Genomic DNA, 25,097 nt, shown 5'->3' on the forward strand with positions numbered 1-25,097 from the left:
ACCCGGTAGGGTTGTTGTGAGGTTTAAATGAGCAAATCTATCTGAGATCTTTGGGAATGGACAATCCCATTGCACGTACCAGGGCAATTGGCCCTGAGGAGGTGGCAGGTAGGGGGAGGCAGGAGCAGAAAGGAGGAGAGACAGTGTCTCTTTGATGTTACCCATGGCATTAATGGGTCTCTTCCCCAGCTCATGCATAGCACTGGGGAAGAGAACCCACAGATAACTCAGTAACTGCCTGTTGTTCTACCCTTATCTGAAGCCTTAGGACTATATACAGAGCTGGTCATTTATCTCGGTATTCTCCTGTCTCCCCCATGCCACCCATACTCTTTACTTACTGGCTACCTGCTCCCTTTGAGGCCCTGGAGTAGGATCACCAGATAAAATACGAGATGTCCAATTAATTTTGAATTTCAGATAAATAATAATAATTATTATTTTTTACTATAAAAGTGTTCCAGGGACAGCCCGGGTGGCTCAGCGGTTTAGCGCCACCTTCGGCCCTAGGCTTGATCCTGGAGATCCGGGATAGATAGGCTTCTCCCTCTGCCTATGTCTCTGCCTCTCTCTCCCTTTCTCTCTGTGTCTCTCATGAATGAATAAATAAAATCTTAAAAAAAATAAAATAAAATAAAAAAAAATAAGTGTTCCAAATACTGCATAGGATATACTTATACTAAAAAAAGTGATTCATTGTTTATCTGAAATTCACATTTTATTGTGTGTCCTGTATTTTCAGTTGCTAAATCTGGCAGTCTTACCCTGCTGTGAGTAGTGAGGGTGGAAGTATAAAGATAAATAAGTCAGGCAGGCTCAGGGTAAGAGTAGACTGGCCTCCAGCACATTTTGCACTTCTGCAGGACATAAGTGACACAGCCTAAGGAATGCTAAGTTAAGAAGGACAAGTTCCCTTCCTTCTAGAAATCTGGTGGGAGAAGTAGACTTTAAAGCAACAAAGGCCGCTGTAGATGAAATAAATGCTAGATTAAGGGACAAGCAAAATGCTGTGGATAGAGAGGAAGGAAAGAGCATTCCCCTTGGGAGGAGGGAACAAAAAAGATACCTGTATGGTTCTGATTGGGACAGTAGCCTAAAGTGATATAGCCCCATACCTCCATGCCAGTTTGGGGATCTTTGGTTGTTTTTTTGAGAATTATAGTTATTGGCCTAAGTATGTCCCTAATTTGTTAATTTGTTTATTCATTTATACCTGCATGCCTGCCTCCTTCTGTCCATTTGTCATCATCCGTCCATCCATCCATCCATCTATCCATCCATCCATCCACCTACCCACCCTCAATCTATCTAATCTAAGTGCCTATCTTCTATGTACTAGGCAGTATGCCAGGCTCTGGGGATTTATTAATGAGCCAAAGCAGATTTGGTTACTGCTTAATTTATGGGACTTATCCCTTAGTGAGATAAGATGGGTTTTAGTTAAAAAAAAATTATATATATATATACTATTTCAAATGCTACAAAGAAAAGTACCATAAAGATACTGCAGAGAAACCTTATACTCTGGGATCAAAGCGGGCTTCTCTGAAGAAGTTGTATCTGACAGATCAAGGAGTTATTTTCTCTTCTTTTTGAGATCAGGGATTCTTTTATGCTTCTAATAAAGCAAAAGACTCTCTCCCCAGACAGATGCATGAGTGTACATAGATAATTCCAGTAACCTTTTTGGTCATTCATACCCCCTGAAATCCTTCCAAGGACACCAGGATAAGACCCCCTTTCTCTCCCCATATCGTCTGCCTTCAGCCTTCAGAGCCAGTGGTTTTGTCTCCTCCACACAAGGGGCTATGCCCTGAATGTGGCCCCTCTTCCTGCCCACTGGCAAGCCCCGGGTACAGAGGCTTTATACCTGTGCTGCTCACTGTGGTCGCTGCTCGCTACATGTGGCTATTAACATTGACATTTAAATTCATTAAAAAATTATTAATTTAAAAAAATTAATTAATTTTTAAGAATGAAATTAATTTACTTTCTTGGTCATACTTGCTCTACTGTAAGTGCTCAGTAAGCCACAGTGTCTAGTGGCTACATATGGAGCAGATATAGAACTTTTTTATCATGACAGAAGTTTTTTTTGGACTGTGCTGCTTTAGACCACCTGGGACCCGTAACAGGTTTGATCTGGCTTTACGCCCACCCCAGAGGGTGGCTCTGCCACCCTCCCAGGCCTTCCCCTGTTGCCCTCGAAAATCTTTAGGGCCCCAACAGGAAGAAGGAGACTATGCACCACCATGATCTGACCCATCAATAGAGCAATTCAATTCAACAACTATTCCAAACACTTCTGGAAACCAGGTCAGTAGCCAGAGAGGGCTCCTAAGGGCATTTCAGATGTTAAGTTGGGAATAGGGAGAAGAGAGGCTCTTGGTCTCCATGTGGAAATTGATTTCTTCTAAAAATAATCCACCACTCAGCCTATCTGACTAGGAAAGGGACCTGTCCTGGAGGGAGCTGTCTGGGACAAGGCCTGATGTTGAGGCCTGTTTGGCCATAAAGCACTTGGATTACTCGGAGGTGCAGTTAAGGGGAGAAGGAGGACGGTGAAGGGCCACAGATGCTCTTAAGTTGGCTTCTCTCTGGCACTGGACCACCTTTCCAGCCTCTGTAAATGTCCTTGCACAGCTCCTTCACTGTTAAGTAGCACCCACCGGGGAAGGACCGGAAGGCTCTCTGAAGGTCCGGCTCCACCGAAGGTTGTTTCACAATCTGACCTACAAGGCAGTGGGCTGCAGTAATTGCTCTGCAAACATTGGCTCTATGCTGCTGCTGGCCTTTTAGTCTGAACTCCGGCCAGTGAGCGCAGAGGGTCAATATTTGAAGAGAGCCAGGAGAGGCCCTTAGGCTTCCCCCACACTGCTTGCAAGATGGAGTTAAGAAGGTTGTTCAGGATTGCTCATGTGCTCTAAAGGATTTAGCTTGTTTTGAAGAGGTTTAATCTCTCTTCCTTATTCATCTCTCTAGACTTTCCACCCACCTACCCCACCTAGAGTTGTACTCACTTTCTAGCTTTCAAATAGCCGGGCTCACATGGATGAACAAGACTATAATCCCTGCATCATTCATTACTGGCCTTGGGACGGGTGTGTATGCATGTGGGGGCGTATTCTGAAGTCATCTGTAGAGCATTACAGGATCACTGCATTTTTAGAAGGATAAGAATTCTATTCTATTCCCCTCACTTGGCAGGTAAACATCTGTGTTCATCTTTCTACTTATTACACTGATAATGTGGTTTAGTTTTTGTTTTGTTCAGCTTTGTTTAGTGTAGTCCAAAGCTTTGCTGTAGTTTGGTTTGATGTTCAGAGCAGACCTCAGCTGAGGTCAGACTGGAGGGACGGAGTAGGGGTAGGAGATCTTGATGTGCACCAGGGGCCAACCTGACAGCAGAAAAGGGGAAGGGAGAAGTAGCTCTTCTGCAGTCTCTTTTAATCATCAAGGCAATCTCTGTGTTGTTTGAAGTCTTTGACCCTAGAGTAAAAGCGGCGGGGCAAAGCCTGGGGAAGTAACTTGCCAAGTTCTAAGAACAGTTTTGTTCCAAGGATTGTAGAGAGTTCCAGTGCTGGGCATGGCAGTGCAAGCTCCAGCAATGCGGTGAGCTGTGGATCATTGTGATTGCTCACATACCCTGGACAGAGAACATTGGTCTTGACTGAGGTCAGTCTCCAGTCCCAGGAATGTACAGAGAACCTCACGTTGTTTGCCATGGCAACAATGGGAAACACCGTGACCATTCACAGAGGGTCGCTAAGTAAATGGTGGTATTCTCATAGCACTTTGTACAACGGTCAAAACAAACAAGATTGATCTCAATTCCATGGATAGATCTCCAAGAAACATTAATTTTTAATGAATGACCACTGCGGATTTCAAACAATCTGGCATTTTTGCAAAAATAACAGCAAGATGTGCTTTTGCAAGGACATATACAGCCTAAGTATATAAATATTCTTTAAAGATCTGGAAGGATGCACTTCCAATTGGTAATAAAGTTATCTCTGGAAGATGATTGGGGACATCAATGAGAAGAGGATCTTGGTCAAAGGGAAAACTTACCCTTATTTTTAATGTTTTACCTTTTTTAAAAAGGAGAATGTATTCATGTATTATTTACAATGTTAATTTTTTAAAAAAAGATTTTATTTCATGAGAGAAACAGAGAGAGAGAGGCAGAGACATAGGCAGAAGGAGAAGCAGGCTACCCACTAGGAGCCCGATGGCGGACTCAATCCCAGGACCTAGAATCACGCCCTAAGCTGAAGGGAGATGCTCAACCGCTGAGCCACCCAGGCATCCCACAATGTTAATATTTAATAATTAAAAAGATGCCTATGGGAGAAGGTGGGAAGAGTGGGAGGTCTAAAATAAAGTATATGTCTCATGGTCATTATAGTATAATGGGACAGAAAACACACAAGTAAAAAAATTAGACAGGAAGAGCATATCTAACAAAAGAAAGAAAATGACAATAATTGTTAAAATCACATTACCTCATACTTCCTGAACCATCATTCTAAATCATTCCTATGGAATGTAACTGGTTAGAACCCATTACAACAAACCCCAGAGACCAGTTCAAATTATCTTGTCAAACTGGAATCTTGTATTCAAATATTGCTCAAAACACACTCAGAGCTGCAGGGTCCTGGGTGCAGGGCAGGTCCTCCATAGCCAGTATTATTGGGGTCCAAGGCCAGCTCCAGCCCTTACTAACTGAATATAACCTTTAGGTGAGTTCTTTAACCTCTCTGCACGTTGGTTTTCTCATCTGTATAGTGAGGGTAATGCAAATACCTGCCTCATGGGGTACTACTAAGAATGAAATAAGTCATGTAAAGAAAGCCCACAGAGTAATGACCAGCCTGGACACTCTGGACAGAGAACCTGAAAGCTCAGCAGGTAGGGCCACAGGAACATTAACTCAGGAAATAGCTGGAGAAGCCCACTCCCCATGCAGGTGGAAGCTTCTTCCTGTGTCCCACTGATAATAGGCCTCACAGTCATCACAGTCATCCCTTGCTCAGCCTGCCTCCAGGCAGGTGGCAGTGTTAAGGGTTTCCTAGATTAAGCTCTCCACCTCTAAAAAGCGATTACCAAAGTACCTCCCTCCCCAAAACACTGTTAGGAAAATAAATAATTATTAGTCGCTCTTTTTCCTTGCTCTTGGAAGGAGGCATCTTTTAGATTCCTGATGTAGCACATGGGGAATCCGGGGGAGCCCTCTGGGGATTCCAGTAGCTCTTGGGAATTCCATGGCTGGCTTCCCTCCCCTCAGGGAGCTGGCTCCTGCTTTAACTACTGCCTTTCATCTTGCCCCTGTGGCCTGAGGGTGAACTCCAGCTTCCTCTCACTCCTGGTTTCTCCTCTGCCAGGCTCTACTGTTGGTGGGGGTGGGGATGAGGGAGTGCTAAGGGTATCTGTTCTCCAGGGAAGGTTGGGAGAGGAAGGCTTGGTGAAATGTTACTTCCAGGCCAGCTCAGGATGGAATGAATCCTGGGCTTCCTTGGTACCCCACTAGTGACCCCTTCTTGTGCAGCTTCCCTAATCCTGTGGTTTCAGAAATAACCCTGTATGCCTCCCAGGTCCAGAATAGATGGAGAGGGGGGTGGGGTAATGGTGGTGGACTTGGGGCAGAGTACAGAGGGGGACAGCCTCACACAATGGTGTATAAAGGGAAGTAAGAGGAAAGAGCTTGGGCTCTAGTGGAGCCTGCCATCAGAACTTTCCAGCCAAGTAAAGCCTAAAGATACAAAGAGAAGGAGAGGAACTCCTCTGACTCTCTGAAGCTGCCCAAAGTTGTGGGATACTCACTGTGCTGCAGGTGTCCCTGGGAAACTAATCTTTTCCTATACAGATAAGTAAACTCCATCTGTGAGCACCTTCTTTGGTACCTGTGTGTATTTGCAAAGGGTGTTCTTAGCAAATGGTCTATAGGTGACCCAGGCACATGCCTCCCAGGGAGTTCAAGGGACACAGGCCCTCTCAGATGAGACCCTCACTTGTGACTGCACCACAAGGCCGGGAGCCATCTCTGCCCATTGCTAATTGTTCATTCCCTCCCTGTGCTGGGGTGGGATTTTCACAGGGTGAGGAAGCTCCTTTGTAGACATGGGAAAAATTGTAAGAAAAGCTAGAATGTCCTCTGGATATTAAATCTTGGCATTATTTCCTTGTGTGTAACCTTCTGGGTGAAGTCTTGTGAATACGGATGGATGGAGACAGTTCAGGAGGCCACCTGCTCTTCTAGCAACAGTCCTACAGGGCTGATGAAAATGTGTCTTTCAAGGAGAGAACTCCACAGTGTGCCAATATCACAATACAAGAAGTACGTGCTTGCCAACCAGTGTTAACCATGCCTGCTGGGTGGAATTGTGAGTTTTATAACCAGAAGGCCCTTAGAGATCCCCTACCAGGACAATACATATCTAGAGGTCACACTGCCACTTTCCAGCCTCATGCCCACAACAGACATCATTAACTGATCATGGCATGTTCCCATCCCACATCTATGGCAGACATTCATCGATCATGAGCTCAGACATGGTCTCAGAATCCTTCTAAAAAAACGAAACCAAATACCTTCAGAGAGAGACTACCTGTCAATTGGCAAAGGCACCTTGAGTGAAAATTCTTGGTTACCCTCTGATGTAGTCTTTTTCCTTTTGCTTGACCGATAAAGAAGTGAGGCTGCAGCAGGGGAAGTGACTTGTCCAAATTACAAGGCCATTGAGTGACAGCAGGACTAGGACTCAGGCACCCTAGCCTCTAGTTCATATGAGTCTGGAATTCTGGCTTCCCATCCAGAAGTCCTCTTTCAGTTTTTGGCTGAGGAGGATAAGAGCACCCTGTTGCATCACTGAGAAAGCTCCTGGTGGGAGAGGAGTTATTCACCCTCCCCAGGGAGAAGAAGCCCATGAGAAGAGTGGAAGACTTCTCTCAAGCTCCCAGAGAGGTCAGACAGCAGGTCCTTCACAGGATCGGCTGCTTCCTGGAGCTCAACCCATATGTCCTGCCCACCTCCGCCCACCTCTCTTGGGTAATAAACCTCAGCTCTGCCAGAGGCAGCATCTGAGTCAGGCCACACCACCTGCGTGACTGCTTGGAGCTGTACACCCTGTTTTCCCGGCATCAGGTGTCATGTCAGGGTGTGTTCGGGTGGTACATCAGGGAGGCCTGGAGTGTGGTTGCTGCTTGTCACCTCCTGCCTCCTCTGGCCTCAGGCCCAAAGGTCTGACCTAGAAAAATCTCTTCCCCACCGGGCCCCCAGCTACCCACTTTGGATGAGCAACAGGAAAGTTGGCTGGACAGTGAGTGGGGGACAGCGTCCCCCTCCAAACTGGAGAATGAAGGGATGGAAGATCTTTGGTGGTGGCCAGGTGAGTGTTGTGTGAGTGTGTATGTGTGTGTATGCTCTCTGAAGCCTTCAGCTATGACCAGGGCACTCCCTTCCCTCAGGAGAGAACTTCAAGTGAATCCTGGCACCTTTGGAGGAGTACTTAGTACTGGGGACCTCGCAGGAGAAAGTTGGGGTCGTCCTGGGCAGAAAAGCCAGGCCCACAGCCTTGGCCTAAACCTGAGCCACCAGCTGGTGGAAGAATCAGGGCAGGGCAGAAGGTGCAGAATGAGTGAGCAACCCAAAGGGTAGACCACTGCCATCAGGCCCGCACCCCGTGGGCATCCTGGCTGGCTTGTCAAGGCAGCTCCCGGCTCTGGGCCTGGAGATCCTGGCATACTTAAACCCCTTCATCCCATGGTAACAGTTGGTTTTGCTTTTGACTCATGTGAAACTAGACATGTGGGACAGCCAGGGTGAGCTGTGGGAGCTTGAGTTATGGGCTCGAGGGAAGACGAGAAGACTGTTTGTTCTTTACCTCCCTGCCCAGAAAGTGAACTGCCACCAGCTGGGTGACCCAGAGTGCCAGCTGTAGTGACCCCTCATAAACTCCTCACCACCCTGGCTGGACCTTAGCCCCCATGTGATTTTAGGTGCTGTGATTCGTACATCTCAAGGATGTTCCCTCAGACCAGGCTGTTCTAAGAGTTGTTGGAGGATAGACTCTTGTTTCCTTTATATCCTCGATTTAGCTGGAGCCAAGGAAGAAGGGTCTTAGGTTCCTCAGAGACCCCCACAGTGGGGTGAATTCAGGCTCTCCAAAAGAGGTTGTGGGATTCTTGATGCCAAATTCCTGGCTCTCTGAGTGCGGCAGTTTCTTGCTTGATGGAAAGCTTAGGCTTTGTTATCAGACAGACCAACAAGGGTGTGTACATGGGTCCCACCAGCTGGGTGACCCCAAAAAGTTACCTGGCCTCCAACAGCTATGGAATGGCTCTCAGGACAGAAGCAGCCTCAGAGTTGTGAGATTTCTGGGAGATAAGGCCCAGGAAGCCTTCCCCACTGAGCCCAGGGCAGATACAGAGAATTGTCAGGCTGGTAGTCATGCTTGATGTTGCCTGTGGCCCCTCGGGAGGAGGGCAGGGGCTCTGTGGACACCATGTCTGTCCAATTTGGATGAGGGGAACATTTTCCCAGCCATGGAAAGGTCCTGGGCACCCCTAAGCTGAGGTAAATGAATGTTGCAGAACTGGCCAGTCAATGGCCCTAAATGCCAACCAGGGTTTGGCTCCATCTGCTAATTAGGGAGCATTTAGTTGGTGCCCACTAGAACACAGTGGCCAGTTCAGCCACACTGGAGTCTGAACTCAGTGCTGGCAGCAGGGTGGGGAGGAGGCTGGGAATGGGCAGGCACAGTGGTGTCCCTAGGGCTAAATAGACCACATTCAGATATACCCTCAGGGGGAAAAAAAACCAAACAGGAAAAAGGAGGCTGCTGTATGGGCTGGAGTTGAGATGCTTGCAGAGAGGGTGGTTCTGGCATGTGACAAGCAGCCATTCTTCCTACTGAGACAGTGCCGGCTGGTCTCCTGAAGGCATCTCCGATGAAGGCCAGCCTGTCTGGCTCCTCAAGGAGATGGGCTCCACTCTTCATTTTGGAACCTCTCGAGGAGGACCCCCCACCAGTGGGAAAGTGAAGGGAAACTGTGTGTGCCTGTTGTGGTGCTGGGCCATGCCTACTTCTTCCATCCTACAGTGCAGTGGGGCAGGGACCGAGACAGGGGAGACAGGCCAAGACATCTACCAAATGTAGGAGGACTCAAAACTGAGATTCTCTCCATCAGTGTGTATGTTTTTTGGTGCAGCATAGGTTTCTTGGCTATGTAGTCGAGAACCAAGGCAGTGGAGGGTAGAGTTGCAGAGCCACCCTCCCTGCAAGTGGGCGAACCAGGATTTAGACTGGGCAGTCTGGTTTTGGAATCCACATGCTGAATCCCCTCTGTCCATTGTCACGTGTAACTTAGATGTGGCCCCTCTGTAGGCCAGAGCACTGCAGAGCCCCCTTGGGAGCCCTTGGCACCTCAGAGAGGAGACTGGTCCTCTCCCGCCCTTGTCAGGAAGGCTTTTGGCTACAGAGCAGACGGGGTCAGGCTGCCTGCTGGAGGGGTTGCTGCCCTGACCCTGTGCCCAAGCTGGGGAGGAAGGCTTTAGGCTGAGCAGAGAGGGAAAAAAAAAATTGTCAGTTTCTGTGCATTTGCTCATTTCCTTTGTTCTTCTTTTGAGTCTTGGATTCTTCCTGTGGTGTTCTCTCTCCATCTCCCTCTTTTTTTTTTTTTTTTTAATGGATGTCTTTTTTTTTCTTTTTTTTTAGATTTTATTTTATTTTTTTTAAAGATTTTATTTATTTATTCATGAAAGATACAGAGACAGAGAGAGGCAGAGACACAGGCAGAGGGAGAAGCAGGCTCCATGCAGGGAGCCTGATGTGGGACTTGATCCCGGGACTCCAGAATCATGCCCTGAGCCGAAGGCAAAGGCAGGCGCTAAACCACTGAGCCACCCAGGGATCCCCTACATCTCCCTCTTTTTCTGGTTTCTCTCTTTATCTCTGTCTCTCTGAGGGTTCCTGAGTCTGAGCCTTCCCAAGACTCTTCTCTGGCGGCATTTTCTTTCTCTCACTCTGGTATGTCTTTGTCAGTCAGGGTCTCTCTCCCCCACCACATTGCCGTCACATTCTGAGCAGGATTCTGGGAGAAGGGCAGGGCAGGACAGGACCCTGGTCTGTATAGGGGTCACTGACCTAATAAGCCAGAGGCCTGACAAGTCTGCAACCTTGGAGGTCAAAGCCTGTGGGGGGGAGGGAGGCTGCTTCCCCTTGTCAGGGGAGTATTTGGCCTTGGCCTCATAGTTAACCTTTCCCCAGTCATTCCTTTTGGAATTAGGCAACAGTCTTAGCACCCTGGTGGGAGGCTGCCCTATCTCCACAAGGCACCTCTGATGGCCAGCCTTTGGCTCTTCCCTTCCCAGAAAAGACATGACTGCAGTCCCCCTTCCCTGGGCCGGCTGTGCCTAGGTCCCATTGGCTGTGAGGGTGCTGGCAATGCTCTCAGCCCCCACCCAGGCTGCTCTAGAGAGTGGCGCCCTGGGTCCCCGTGGGTAGAGCTGGGGACATGGCAGACAAGGACCTGAGGCTGGCTCTTCCCCTTCCCTGGCTGAACAGAGGATCCCCTGGGTCTGATCTATCTGTTCCATCACCTAATCCCTCCCCACTCCATGCTACCTGTTCCTCTAAGGCCACACCTGCCCCAAACCTGTCCCTGCTAGAAATAGCTGGGCAGGATAGGGAGCAGCCCTTGTAGGGTCAAGCTGGTCCCCAAAATAGCTCACCAGCTGTAGGTGATCTGGGTAAGGGAGAGCATTGGCATAGGCTTGGGGCAGGGTTCTGCTCTCCTTTGGGCATCTTCTCTCAGAAAGGGGCTGTCCTCTGGTCCGAGTCTCTGTCATCACCTACGGGTGGTTAGAGGATGAGCACCTGTTACGGGCAAGTCACTGGGTTCAGGGTGGGGCTGTCCATGAGCTGACCCATTGGCTGCCCTGCAAGGCATCTCCACTTATAAGTCATGCATATGCTTGCCCCTCCACAAGTACCAACTCCAGCTCCTACCTAGACCCCTCGCCACATTCTCCTCCCCCCCACATCCCTCTCCTTCCTTCTTCCTCCTCTCTTTTTCCGCCCCACCTCCCCCCATCCCCCCCCCCCCCCCCCCCCGCACTGTCTCTTGGCCCCTCAGCCAAACCCTCCTTATTCCTCAGCTGCATCCATGGCATTCTTACCGGGACTCTCAGTGCTCCAGCTGGGCCCTTCCAGCTGCTTCTCTGCATTGCAGCCAGTCAGCTTTTCTATTCTGTTGTTTATTTTTAGTTACGAAATGGTTTAATCCTACAGAAAATATCAGTGGGCCTACCTGCCAAATCTAACAAATGTTCCAGTTTTGCCACATTTGCCTGATACTTTTTTTTTATTGAGGTATACTTGACCTCAGATAGTTTCTAAAAGAAAGACAGACAGTGGTGCAGATTGAGGAGGTGTCTGGAAATTGCTAGATTCCCTTCCTCTGGCCTTGGGTTCTACTTAAGTGGGTCCAGGAGAAAGGCGGGCTTTAGGTCAACTGAGAAGGTAGTGCGGGCAGGGAGATGAGCATGAGCAAAAGTGTGGAGGCAGGACTGTCTCGGGCACACGTGAAGGTCAGGGAGATTCCTGCTTCTGTGGAGGGAGAATTGGAAAGGGAGGTAGGCCTGCACACAGGCGCCTGACAGTCCTCAAGCAGCCAGCCCCTGCTCTCTTTGCATCTCCTTCTCTTTCTGCACCTGTGCTGGGTGGACAGCTGCCACATTTATGAGGTCTCTGGGAGGAAGGCATCACTTAGGTCAGCAGTGGGCTGCCGTCTAGGCACCAGGGCTGGAGGGCACCGTGCTCTGCCAGGGGACTTTTTCCTCTTGTGTTTCCCAGTTCCCTGGCAGAAGTAGTGCTCTCCCCACAGGAAAGCCTGATTAAGCAGTGCTGGCCCCGGAGCCTGGGAAGCCCGAGGCCCCTCTGATGGCTTGCCTCACCACCTGGGCTGCTTTATCAGGGTCCCCCTGGCAACTGTGCCTGAATTTTCATTTTTGCTTTGGGGATTTTTCTTTTTCCATCTGCACACCACCTTCCCTTCACCTTCCGCAAATGTGAAGGGACGCCAGGAAGCTCTTGTCCTAAAGAGAAGTTCCAAGAAAAGACTCCTGTGGGCTGAAGGGCCAATCTCAGTGACCAAGGAGGAAGCTCTCAGGAGAGAGGATGCAGTGTCAGCCCTTGTGGCCATGAGGCAAAGTCAGGGTACTTGGACTGCCTGGGTCAGCTATTAGGAGTGCCTAAAGTGCGAAAAGGATTCAAACCCAGTTGGGATCACCCAAGACCTGGCCAGTCATGTCCTATATCCAACCCAATAGTAAGTCAATACGTTCCATTTGACCTCCCTCAAAATGCAGCCAGGCTCTGCCTCCTTCCTCTCCATCTCCTGTGTCCCGATGCTGGTCTAGTCCTGTCACCTTTGTCCAGGACACCTGGACAACTGAACTGGCCTCCTCAGGAGTCTCCCCACTCTCACTCCTGTTTTTCTACCAACCAGGGTGATCCTTAAAAACATAAGTCAGGGCAGCCCGGGTGGCTCAGTGGTTTAGTGCCTCCTTCAGCCCAGGGTGTGATCCTGGAGACCAGGGATCGAGTCCCACGTTGGGCTCCCTGCATGGAGCCTGCTTCTCCCTCTGCCTCTGTCTGTTCCCCTCTCTCTCTCTCTGTGTGTGTGTGTATGTCTCTCATGAATAAATAAATAAAATCTTAAAAAAAAAACAAATCAGTTCATATCACACCCCTGTTTAGAACCTTCTTGAAGAAAAAAAAAATAGAACCTTCTGGAAGTCTCCCTTTCTTTTGGGAATCAGCTCCCAACTTCTTACCCTGCCCCCAAGCCCTGGGTGGTGGCCTCCTGCCCCTTATCTGCTCTTCTAGATTTGTCTCCTGCATCTTCCTTTGCTGACTCTATCTCACTACTCACCCACTTGCTCCTGGGACACCAAGCACAGTGCTGCCTCAGGGCTTTTCCCTCTTCTTAGAAACTTCCCCCAAATTTTCAAGCAGCTGACTCCTGGGCACTCTAGCTTCAATTCACATGACATCTCCTAGAAAGGCCTTCCTTGACCACTTCCTCAGAGAGCCTGCCAGCCCTGTCACATTGTTACATTTCATTGTCTTCACAACACTTATTACAATCTGTCATGATCTTGTTTGAGTCTTTGTCTACTCACTTTCTATCTCTTCCCCACTAGAGTGTGAGCTCTGGAGGAGCAGGATCTTGCCTGCTCCTTAGCTTGTTTTCCCAGGGCCCAGAACAGTGTCTGACATATAGCAGTGCTCAGGAAATTGTTGTTGAATGAACACCTGAATGCATGGTGAGCTAGTACTGAGTGTAGGGAATGGGGTGCCAGACCTACACCCCCCCTCTTCTAAAGGCAAGTTCTACAATTTAGCTCCAGTTCCTCCTCCTATTTGTCTGTCTTCACGGAGAGGCTGTACTTGCCATGAGGACACCTCTAAAGATTAGCTGGAACCCTTATAGCAAAGAACAGCCAGAGTTTTCCACTGCTAGTATGCGCAAAAACTACTTAGATGCTGTCAAAATGCAGATTCTGATTCAGTAGGTCTCCCTGGGGTTGAATTTTTGCATTTCCACCAAACTCTCAAATGATGATAAGATTAGTCTCAGATCACACCTTGCATCGTGAGGACATAGTGTGTTGGAAGGATACATTTGAGATCCGTCTCTTATTTTTTCTTCCTTTTGTCCAAATGTGATTTTTCCCCTAATTGGTCCCAGGCTTTGTGACTGCATGGGAATTTGGCCTGGTAAATTTGGGATCTGTATGAGGAATGCTGTTCTAGCACTTCCCAGAAACTGGCAAGGGTGGTGTGGACTGCCTCAGAGGTGGTGGGTTCCCATCATTGGAAATGTTCCTGTGAGCAGGGGTGTAGATGCCTGTGTGGGGAGGAGGGCCCTCCCTGCAATACAACTCTGTGTCTCTGTGTGCCTTCTACAAGCCTAGGGAACAAGGATCTCAAGTTGGGGCTCATTCACCTGTGGTGACTTTTACAGGTCATCTGGCAATTCCTCAATCCCCACCCTCGTTAGGCCACCTTTCCTTAGTACTTAGCATTCTAAGTGCTGTATGTGTGATTTTGTGGATAGGTTAGGGGGAAGAACGGTGACGGCTTGGCTTCGGGTATAGTTCAATCATGTAGGGGATGTGATGCTTGACTTGATTGGATCGGTGGTGGGCGAAGGGGCATGTTTTATATTAAGTCTTCCCTCTTTCAATTTGGTTCACTAGACCATGACTGAGCTCCTTGTATTAGTCAGGACAGGCTTATACCGTGTAACAAATCTCAGTGACTCATTATAATAGAGGATTTTTTCCTGCTCATAGATCCAAACTGGTTCATGGAGGGCTGCGCTCCAAGTTGTTATTCCGGGACCCAAACTCTTCCATTTGGGGACTTCACCCACCATCCCCATGGATCTCTGTATCCAGTCAACAGGAGAGGGAGGATTGTAGGGAGATTTTATAGGTTGTCTGGAGGAGGTACATGTCATCCCTGTTCATATTCCACTGGTCAGAATTCAGTCACATGACCGTACCTCCCAGCAAGGGAGGCTGGGAGATGTAGTCTAGTTGTAGTCCAGCTATGAGTCAGATGCTATGATGGACAGTGAGCATATCAAGGCACAGATGTTGTTTACAAGAAATGTACAAGCCTATGAAAGGCAGCATGTGTGTAAACAAATAATTGCAATATAGCGGTAAGTACAGTTCTAAAAATATGACTAAACTACAGAAGCAATGTAGAGGAGAAAGTAAATGAAAGATAAACCTGTGCAAAGGCCTCAGAGATATTGACAGCAAGAGCTCACATGGGGTGTGGAATTCTATGCAAAGGCACACAATAGCATGAATGGGGACCTGCATCTTATATCCAGGGAAGATTGCAGGCAGGCCATGCAGTGTGTGGGGATGTGCAGAGGTAGCAGGACATGTGACTGGAGAGGCAAGTTGGGGCAGACGTCATGAATAGGCTTGTGTTCCTGGGAGGCAGAGAGCCAACAAAGGTTAAGAAGCCAGAGATAAAACCATTGGATGGGAGCAGATGACAGCAGCATTGGAGATGGTGCAACTTAGCACTCTCTTCACTGGAACCCTCAGAGGAGTTTCACATGTTTCTGTCTCTTATGTTGTGAAGTTTCTAATGGAAGAAAATAGTTGCAGGTGTGGGCAGGCCTGCCCAAGTCACCTGGTGTAGAGTGCTCCTGGCCAGAACTCCCTTGGCCTGCCTGGCTTTTGCCAGGTCAGCCTGACAGCCTAAGGTCTTTCTGGGGCTTCCAGTACCTTTGAAGAAGCTTTTAAGCACCCTTCCTGAGTTTTAGGATGGCCCAACCAATGCTGGTGCTGATCAACAGCACTCCCAAGCACAGGAGAGGCAAGCTATTGGGAAGCCAGGGTTCCATATTGACCAGGGCAAGGCCATAGGAAAGAGCTGTACTCTGCCCAGTGACACCAGCCTTCTTCTATAGCCCATTCTTTTGTTTTTTCCCTTTTGCACAAGACTTTATGAGGGTGGAGAAAGATGAGGGTGGGTCTGGAAATAGCCTGACCCATTTTTATTCCAACACAATGGGGGAAGAAGAGTTTGGAGAAGAGGATGGAGGAAGGGAAAGACATTGGATTGTCGATTAGAAGCATCCCACTTGTCTTCTCTCTGAGAGAGTTATGTTAGGGAGCCTGTTGGGGACCAGCTCTGGAATCTCACTGCCTTGAACAGTAGCCTGGGTCTGGGACTGCCAAAGGTCTGCCTTGGTCTCATCTCTGCCAAGAACATGCTGTCTTTTCCCCAAACTTTGGTCAGAATTTGATCCCATGGTGGCTAGGACACTTCGAGGATCACAGTTCTGGGCCACCTAGAGGGATGATCAGGATAAAAAGAATTGACAAACACTGGGGTTGGGTGTGTGGTTCAGCCAGAAAGAAGGTCAGTCAGAAGGTGGAAGTGTGTTCTTTCGCCTTCCTTCTTCACCTTCTTCTCACTCTTTGTCATGGTTGTGGAGGTGGTTATGGAGGAGGGGAGTGTCAGGCAGCTTGGGGCCAGGGGAGGGGCTTAGAAACCTTAGGAGGGTCTCTGATGAGGCCAAGGGATAGATAGAGATCCCACCCCCACCCCAGGAGGAAACAGAGTGACCTCAGCCAGGACCCTGCTGGAAAACACAGACATACACGCACAAACATACACACACCCCAGTGTGGGCAGGCTCTTCTTAGGCTGGCCTCATCCTCTGTGGGGAGGCAGATGTCTTTGGCAGTCTGTCCCCACACAGATGTCTCTTTCACCACTGCTCCATCACATGTATTGGCCAGATTTATCTTTCTAGAATCCCACTTCCACTGGGTTACTCCTGCTCAGCGTCCTCCAGGGCTCCCTCTTGCCTGGAAGAGGAAGTGCAAGCTCTTCCTCTCAGTCTCAGATGACCCCTCCAGCCCCACCCCCTCACACTGCCCAGCACTCCCTGTCCTGGCTGTAGCACCTGGCTCCTCCAGCCATGCACTTTCCTGGGGACCAGAGGAAAAAGGAGTAACAAGCAGCCAGGGGCTGACACACTGTGGGTGTTGGGAGGGGCCGGGGTGAGCTCCAGTTCCTCAGTAGGAAACCACACCTCAGGCTTGAGTCCAGGGGAAGCTCTGCCCCTCCTACCTGAAACCAGGCTCATAGCTGACTGAATCCAGCGTCTCTGACCTCACCCTGGCAGCCCCCAGCTTTCCAGGTGATTAGCTGCCCTACCATCACCCTCTTCCCTCTTGGGCAAGGGGAGCCCAAGTGATCTCACATTGAGACAAAGAACAAGAGCCTTAAGTGAAGCCTGTGAAGTTCTTTCAGCCATTGACCCCATTCATCTAGCACCTACAGTGAGCCGAGCACTGAGTACTGTGCTCATCTGTTATCTCATTGAATCCACATACCACCATAGGTGGCTGTTATCACTCACCTCCAATTTACAGATGGGAGAATTGTGTCGCAGAGGAGTTAAGTAACTTGGCCAAGATCACCTAGCTTGGAAGGAATGATTTGAAATTCTGACTTCAGAGCTCAAGCATTCCATCACTGGCTAAAGTATTAATAATGGTCAAACAGAACTGAGAGAGGTGAGTGCTTCTGAGGGTCTCCACTATGCCTGGCACATGTTAAAGTGCTTTGCAGATATAGTTTCCCTGTTCAACTTTGCTTTGGCCCAAGAGGAGGAGAAAAATGGACTTGACCCTATTTCATAGATGAGTAAACTGAGACTCAGAGAAGTTAAGTAGGAATAATTGTGTTTGGCATTGGGCCACACTTTCTCATGTGTCTTCTCTTTGGATCTTCACAACACCTATGGGACAGGGCAGGTATTTCTACTTAACTGCCGTAGTCACCCACAAGCCTCAGCAGGCTGGAACTGGAACCCTCATCTCTTGACTCCCATCCAGTGCTCTTTTTCCCAAGACTGTGGGTCAGCATTGTGTGTCGGGGGAGGTAGGTGTGTGCGATGATCCCACTGGGTAGTTTCAGGGGGAGACTGAGTAGCCACCAGTTTGGACACCTTCTAGACTTGAAGAGGTTTCCCCGGGATTGTTCTGTCCTGTACATTTTGCTTTCTTCATTCTGCATCCTGCTGCGGGGGTTGGGCTATCAGCCCAGACCCCACCACATTAATGTCAAACATGTCCCAGGCAGCGCCCACGCACCTGATGAGCTGCTGGAAAAGCTGGAGGCCTCCTTCCCAAACCTAGCCCACGCACACCAGCTGGACAGCTCCCCTGGGGCCCCTAGATGTTCATAACCAGGCCTGTCCATCCCCATGCTCTCCCTCTGCCTCCCCAACACTAAGGGCTGTAGCTTTTCCTGGCGCTGGGGACCCAGACTGGTGTCACGAGGAGAGTGAAAATAACAGCTAATGTGTTTGGGTGCCAGACTCTGTGACAAGTGCTTTACATACCTTGTCTCTTCTTGCCTGCTGTGTCAGGCAGGTTCTGTTACTGTCCTCATTTTACAGATGAGGAAACCGATTGGAATCCAAATCTGACTAGCTCTGTGCCATTTGTTATTATTATTCACATTTTCCAAAATGTTGTGTAGGTATCCCCTGTGAATTCAGGAAGATTTGCCGGGGGCGGGGGTGGGGGGGCGGCAAACACTTTTGTCTTTCAATTATTATCTATTGTTTCAGTGTGTGTTGGTGTTAGAGGATGAAGTCTTATGTATCCCCCCGAATTCATGTTTTAGTCCTGATCCTCAGGACCTCAAATGCGGCCTTACCTGGAAATAGGTTGCTGCAAATGTCATTAGTTGAGATGAGGTCATACTGAGGTAGGGTAGCCTCTAAATCCAGTGACTCGTGTCCTAGTAAAAAGAAGAAATTTGGACCTAGATATGCACACAAGGAGGATACTGTGTGAAGATGGAGGCAGAGATTGAGCTGATGCTTCTGCAAACCAAGCATTGCCGGCAAACCGTCAGAAACTAGGAGAGAAACATGGACACAGCCTTCAGAAGGAGACAACCCTGCCAACATCTTGATCTCAGACTTCTAGCCTCCAGAACTGAGACAATAAACTTTTGTTGTTGAAGCCACTCCATCTGTGGTATGTTGGTAACAGCAGCCCTAAGCTAACACAGTTAGGATACACGCACGCATGCACGCACGCACGCACATCATACACTGAGGACTTTACAGAAAATATTGCTTTAGAATGTAACTTATGATAGGATGAATAATAACCCCAAATATATCCACATCCTAATCCCAGAACCTGTGAGTGTTGCTTTAAATGGTGAAAGGAACTTTGCAAATGTGCTTAAGGATCTCAAGAAGGGGAGTATATAGGGTCCTTGGGTGGCTCAGTTGGTTGAGCGTCCAACTGTTGGTTTCAGCTCAGATCATGATCTCATGGGTCATGAGATCCAGCCCAACATTGGCTCCATGCTCAGTGAGGAGCCTGAGATTCTCTCCCTCTGGCCCTCATCTCTCTCTCTCTCTCTCTCTCTCAAATAAATCAATTTTTTTAAAAAAAAGAAGGGGAGAATATTTTAGATCACCCAGGTGTAGTGGACCCAGTGTAATCACAGGGGTACTTAGAAGAGGGAGGCAGGAGAGCCAGAGAAAGAGCTGTGACAACAGAGCGTAGTTTGGAGTGATGTGCTTTGAAGACGAAGGAAGGGGCCCCAAGCCAAAGAATGAATATAGGTGGCCTCTAGAAGCTACAAATGTCGAAGAATCAGAATCTCCCTTGGGATCTTGGGATGGAAACCGTGTCGTTGACACCTTGATTTTTAGCCCCTGAAGACCCACTTTGGACCTTCAGACCTCCAGAACACTAAGAAGATAAGTTCATGTTGTTCTAAGCCACTAAATTGTGGTAATCTGTTACAGCAGGGATCGGAAACTAGCATCCAACTTAAATAAGTATTCAAGGTTTCCCAGAAAGAAACCCAAAGAAAAGCAATAGATAGATCATAATAGTGGTGGTATGGATCCTGTGTGGCTTGTGCACACATTGGGAAGACCCTGTCTGTGCTGCCCTGCCCCCAAGGGGGAAATACATAAGCTTTGGGAAGCCCAGTGACCTGGGCTTCACTCTTGCCTCAGTCAGTCCCTTGCTGTGTGTTGTTGAGCAAGTTACCTAACTTCTCTGTGTACTTGTCTCCTTATCTATGCAACACAGGCCTAATGCTTCCTGCCTTGTGGGTGGTGCATAGTAATTGCTCAATATTTGAATTCCTGTTGATTCTCACAATAAGCCTTGAGAAGCAGACAGGGGAGGATCAATTCACTGGACTTTTTTTGAGCACACAGTTCCTGCTATAGTCCCTGCATGCTTGATCATGGCAGGTTTAGAGGCTGGAGCACTTGTGAACCCCCAAGTCTCTTTATCTTGAGATTTCAGCTCTGGGAGGGCAGGAGTGATTCCAGTGCAGGGTTTGCAGAGTTAGACTCAGAGTGAAGGAATCTTTGCTTAAGAGTGTGTTCCAGTGGCCTTTGTACACACGATGCCGGGCCGGTGCCTTCTTGAGAGGTTACCTTGGAAATTGACATGTGTGGGCTCCCTGAAGAGGCTGATGATTCGGCGCTCCCTTCAGACTGATGGTCTTCAAATACATGTTTATGATGTCTTCAGCATCTGTGGGAAGCTGGCTGGGGAGAGAGAAAGACTCTGGTGGCACCCTCAGCCTCCTCTGTTGTCCCGAGTTGTTCATCTCAGACTCACAGCAAAGCCGAGAAGTCACCAGACTCCGCCACTGTAGACAGCAGTTTGGTGAGTGTTATTTCCTGAGTAGGCATCTGGAGCATCTCACCTGCCATCCCCACCCCCAGAGTCTCCAACTACATGTGGCACCATCCTCGAGCTTGGAAAATGACACTCTCTCCATCATGTCACATTTCCAGTGGTACTTGCAGATGCCCTAACTGCCCCATGGGGTGGCACACCAGGCATCTGGCCTTATCCTGCTCTGGTGCCAACTATGTGGTCATCCCCAATTCACTGGAATTAATTATTGGGGGCCTCCACCCTGGATCCCTCCACTCTCTCTGACATGGTGGCATTTCCTGGATTCACGAACAAGTCAATTCACTCCAATCTGACTACTTCATCTTGAAATCCTGACACTCCCAATGCCAAGCTTTTGTATTTGCCATTCCTGCTTTTTGAAAGCCTTCCTCCTTCTCCTTTCTGCAAGGCCTAGCTCTACTGTGACCTCTTCTGAGAAGTCTGCTTTGCTCACCCCCGCCCCCATACTGATCTCATTTGGCCCTAAACTCCCATTTTGTGGCTTTTTTTGACACTCATCTAACACTACTAGATAAATCCCTTGTGTCCATGTGGCTCTCCAAGCGTCCAAACAGACCATACACCATGACTTACCCTCTTTTTGAAACGCATTTATGTAGTTCATGTGACATCACAGATAAAGGCTAGACTGGGAAGGGATTTGAGGTCATGAAGGCTTTCATATTTTCCCCAAAATGGTCAAGGAAGAGTCTTTGACTTGTTAAGGACTTTGGAAGCTGAGTTGAGCCTCCTTTTGAAGTTGGAGTGTGCTCCAGTGTCCTATGTCTTGGCTTCAGCAGGGCGTGGGCCCATCCTCAGCAAACTAATGCATCCACAGGCAGCTCCTTGCCAGGGTGGATGGGTCCTCTCTGCCTCCTAACTCTCTCCCTGGCTGCTGTTTCAGGGACCCTTGAGGAGTTTGTTCCCTGAAGGCTATAGTGGTTTTGATAAGAGAGCCTAGATCCCTCCTGTCTGCCCACCCTCAACCTGACCTTATCCTAGGAACGTTCCAAGTAACTACCATGCTGCCTCATGCCTGCACTGCCCCTTTCTGTTTATAGAACACATCTGCCACAGCATCTTGTCTGGCCTCTCATATCTCCCCCCCGAGTTGCATCAGCTTCCCCACTGCGGAGACGAGGATAAGTGCCTTGCAAAGGATCACTCAGTCAGCTGGTGCAGCTTAGAGCTCAGGCTCCACACTCAAGTGCTCTGCTTAGTAGTCTTTGCATGGCTGCTCCTGGGCTGACAGGGAGAGAATTTTAGTGATTCAGCTCTAATTCATCTCCATGCTCTGCCGGTTTTCTGTACCGTAAGCCATGAGATCTTATGGTCTCTCTCTTTTTTATCATGGTAAGATATATATAATATAAAGCTTACCATTTTTGAAATTGTGATAAAATATACACAACGTGAAATTTACCAATATAACCCTTCTAAATGTACAGTTTATTGGCATTTGTAACATCCACAATGGTGTGCGACCCTTACCACCATCCTTCTTTGGAGCTCTTTCATCCTTCTTTCCTTTAAGGCATAGTGTTTTATACCTTCTAGGGGTTAATTTCTTTTTCTTTCTTTTTTTTTAAGACTTTATTTATTTATTTAGTGTGAGCTGAAAGAGGGATGGGAGGGGGAGAGAGAGAATCATGAGCAGGCTCTGTGCTCAGCAGAGATGTCTGATGGTGGCAGAGTTAGACATGCCACCTAACTCTGGCATGATCCCATGATCCTGAGATCATGACCTGAGTCAAAACCAAGAGTCAGACAAAGTTAATCGACTAGCCACCTCGTTAATTTCTTTTTAATAAGGGTGTTAGAAAATTTCAAAGTCCAGAGGTGTGGATTTCTCAAAGATTCTTTTTGATTCTGTGTATAGTTTCATATTGGTTGTGAATACTGATGGTTTTATTTTTTCCTTCTGAGTCTCTCATTTCTTTTTCTTTTGTTAATACCTTGGCAAGGATCTTAGGAAGGATCATTATTAGTACAGTAATGGATAGACATAGTCATAGTGGGCAATATCTTTGTTTTGTCTCAGAGTTTCTTCCCAGGGGATTATTTTGGATAAACATTTTCAGATTAAGAAAATTTACTCCTATTTCTTATCGGCTAAAATTTTTTTTTTTAAAGATTTTATTTGTTTATATCAGAGAGAGAGGGAGAGAGCACAGGCATGAACAGGGGGAGGGGCAGAGGGAGACACAGACTCCCTGCTGACCAGGGAGCCTGATGTGGGGCCCCATCCTAGGACCCTGGAATCATGACCTGAGCTGAAGGCAGACACCCAACCAACTGAGCTCTCCAGGCACCCCTTATTGGCTAAATTTTAAAAAATACAAAATGGATGTTGAGCTGTATCAAATACTTCATCTGCCTATATGAGAATGTTCATTTAGTTTTTATTCTTTATTTTATGATGTGGTAAATTGTGTTAATAGATCTTCTGATTATGTGCCATTCTTACACCTTGATGAATTTTAGTAAGAATGTGACCCTATTGGTGGAATTTCTGAATTCTTTCCTGCTTTCACTGAGTGTATTCATTCAGATCATGGTAGTGGAGAGACCAGGGTTTGAAGCCAGAATACCTGAGTTTGAAAGTTCCACACTTTGCTAGTTTGGGCAAGTTATTTAATCTCTCTGTGTATTGATTTCTTTCTCTGGAAAATAATAATACCTACTTCAAAGAGTTGATATGGGAATTAAATGAGACAAGCCATGTGAAAAGTCTTAGCACAATGCCTAACAGAATTCTCAATAAATGTTATTTTTACTAGCAAGCATTTATTGAGTACCTACTTTATACCAGGACCGATGCTAGGTGCTGGGAACTCATAGTTAGGGTGATCACACAACTCCATTAACCAGTACAGCCCTAGAAATCCTATTTTACACTTGTTATCCTGACATAATTGTTAGCATTCCCTTTTGCTCTCAAAATTTCCAATTTGGATGATAAATTATTTGGTCACCAACTTATAGATGAAGAGAGCTATGTAATGTGGATATGGAGGACCTGCTGGATTATTCACAACTGAGCTTCCCAAACATGGAGCAGAATTATGGTTATAGTCAAGGCAGATGTTCTTCGGGGCCCTGCATATGTCATAAGCCTTTCCCCAATCTTCTTGTTTGTATATTTGCCAACAAGAAATCTGCTACCATCATTACCTTTGTTCCTCTGAATGTAATGTATATTTTTTCTATTGCTGTTTTTAAGATTTCCTCTTTATTACTGATTTTGAGTCATCTGCTTATGATGTGAATTGGTGTGGTTTCTTTGTGTTTCTTGTGTTTGAAGTCAGTTGAGTTTCTTGGATTTTTAAGTCCAAAAGAGAAATCACAAAGGAAAATTTAAAACTTAGGAATGAATTTAATGAAAAATGTGCAAGACCTCTACATTGAAAACTATACTACATCACTGAATAAACTGAAAGAGCTAAATAAATGGAAAGATTTACCATGTTCATGGATTAGAAATCTCAATATTGTTAAGTAGCTATTCTCCCTAAGGTGATCTATAGAGTCCATGCAATTCCAATTTTAAAAATTCCAGGAGGGATTTATTTATTTTGTGTTGTAGAAATTAACCAATTTATTCTAAAATGTGTTTGAGAATGCAAAGAAACTAGAATGGCCAGAACATTTTTGAAAAAGAAGTTTGATTTTAAGACTTAACTAAAAACCTATAGTAATCAAGAAAGGATGGTGTTGGTGTCAGGATATATAAATCTGTCAGCTGCTGTCAGAACAGCACCAGAAGTAGTAGCCCCACACATATATGGTTAATTGATATTTGATAGAGGAGTTAATGTAATTCAGTGGGAAAAGGATAGTATTTTCAGTGAGTTTTTCTGGAATGATAAGCTCTCTGTACTCCAAGAATTATAATGTATGAAATTTGATATTAGATTTCATTTAGGGATCCCTGGGTGGCGCAGCGGTTTGGCGCCTGCCTTTGGCCCAGGGCGCGATCCTGGAGACCCGGGATCGAATCCCACGTCGGGCTCCCGGTGCATGGAGCCTGCTTCTCCCTCTGCCTATGTCTCTGCCTCTCTCTCTCTCTGTGTGTGACTATCATAAAAAAAAAAAAAAAAAAAAAAAAAAAAATTTCATTTAAACAGAGAATTCTGCTGAACCTTTCCAAAAAGGATTTGCTAATAATTTTTTAGAGGTGCTGTCCAGTTCCAAATCTATTGTTTTTATATATTCATGTGAAAGTTAAGATTTGTGCCCAATTTTGAGAATCATTAGATGCCAGGAGTGTGATGACCCCTGACCCAGATGGGTAGCCAGCACTAGGCCTGGTGCTTTGGGGTAGAGGAACAGAAAGAAAACATGAAAGCAGATTACTTTTAGAATGGCTGTATGATGAGCTCTGTGGACTCTCTCCCCAGTGAAACAACCAAAAATGGTGAAAATAATTTTTTTAAAATATTTAAGTCTCTGGAAATTGTCCTAAATAGACCATTGAAATGGCAAATGGAGAAATTCTACTTCTGCTATATGCAGCCCACGACACAAGGCTCCCTTCCTATCCAACTCCCAGTCTAGGGCTACTGTAGTAATTATAACAATCATTGGATTTATAACATATATAAATATAAGATGTATAACAATAATAGTACAGAAAAAGAGGAAGAGAGAATATAGTTAGATAGGATTAGTGTTTATCTCACTGGAATTAGGTTGGTATAAAACCTAAAGTAGATTCTGATAAGCAAGATATATATGTAAGCCCTAGGGAACCATGAAGAAATAACTAAAAAAAATAGTAAAAAAAATCATTAAGGGAATTAAA

At 47.0% G+C, this 25,097-nt stretch overlaps 1 protein-coding gene across 5 annotated transcripts in view; it reads left to right on the forward strand.

Annotated features, from left to right (window-relative positions):
- Positions 1 to 25,097, forward strand: part of SH3PXD2A (SH3 and PX domains 2A) — a 234,684-nt gene that overhangs the window by 56,299 nt on the left and 153,288 nt on the right. Inside the window, exon 1 of one of the 5 annotated variants that reach the window (XM_072805453.1) lies at positions 7,253 to 7,394. The exons of the other annotated variants lie outside the window; for them this stretch is intronic. Within the exon in view, the coding sequence (XP_072661554.1) occupies positions 7,299 to 7,394 (96 nt within the window). The 5' untranslated portion in view covers positions 7,253 to 7,298. Of the gene's footprint in view, positions 1 to 7,252; positions 7,395 to 25,097 lie in introns of those variants that run through there. 5 annotated transcript variants of the gene reach the window in all.

Source organism: Canis lupus, chromosome 29 (genome assembly GCF_048164855.1).
Source record: "Canis lupus baileyi chromosome 29, mCanLup2.hap1, whole genome shotgun sequence".
Classification (NCBI taxonomy): domain Eukaryota; kingdom Metazoa; phylum Chordata; class Mammalia; order Carnivora; family Canidae; genus Canis; species Canis lupus.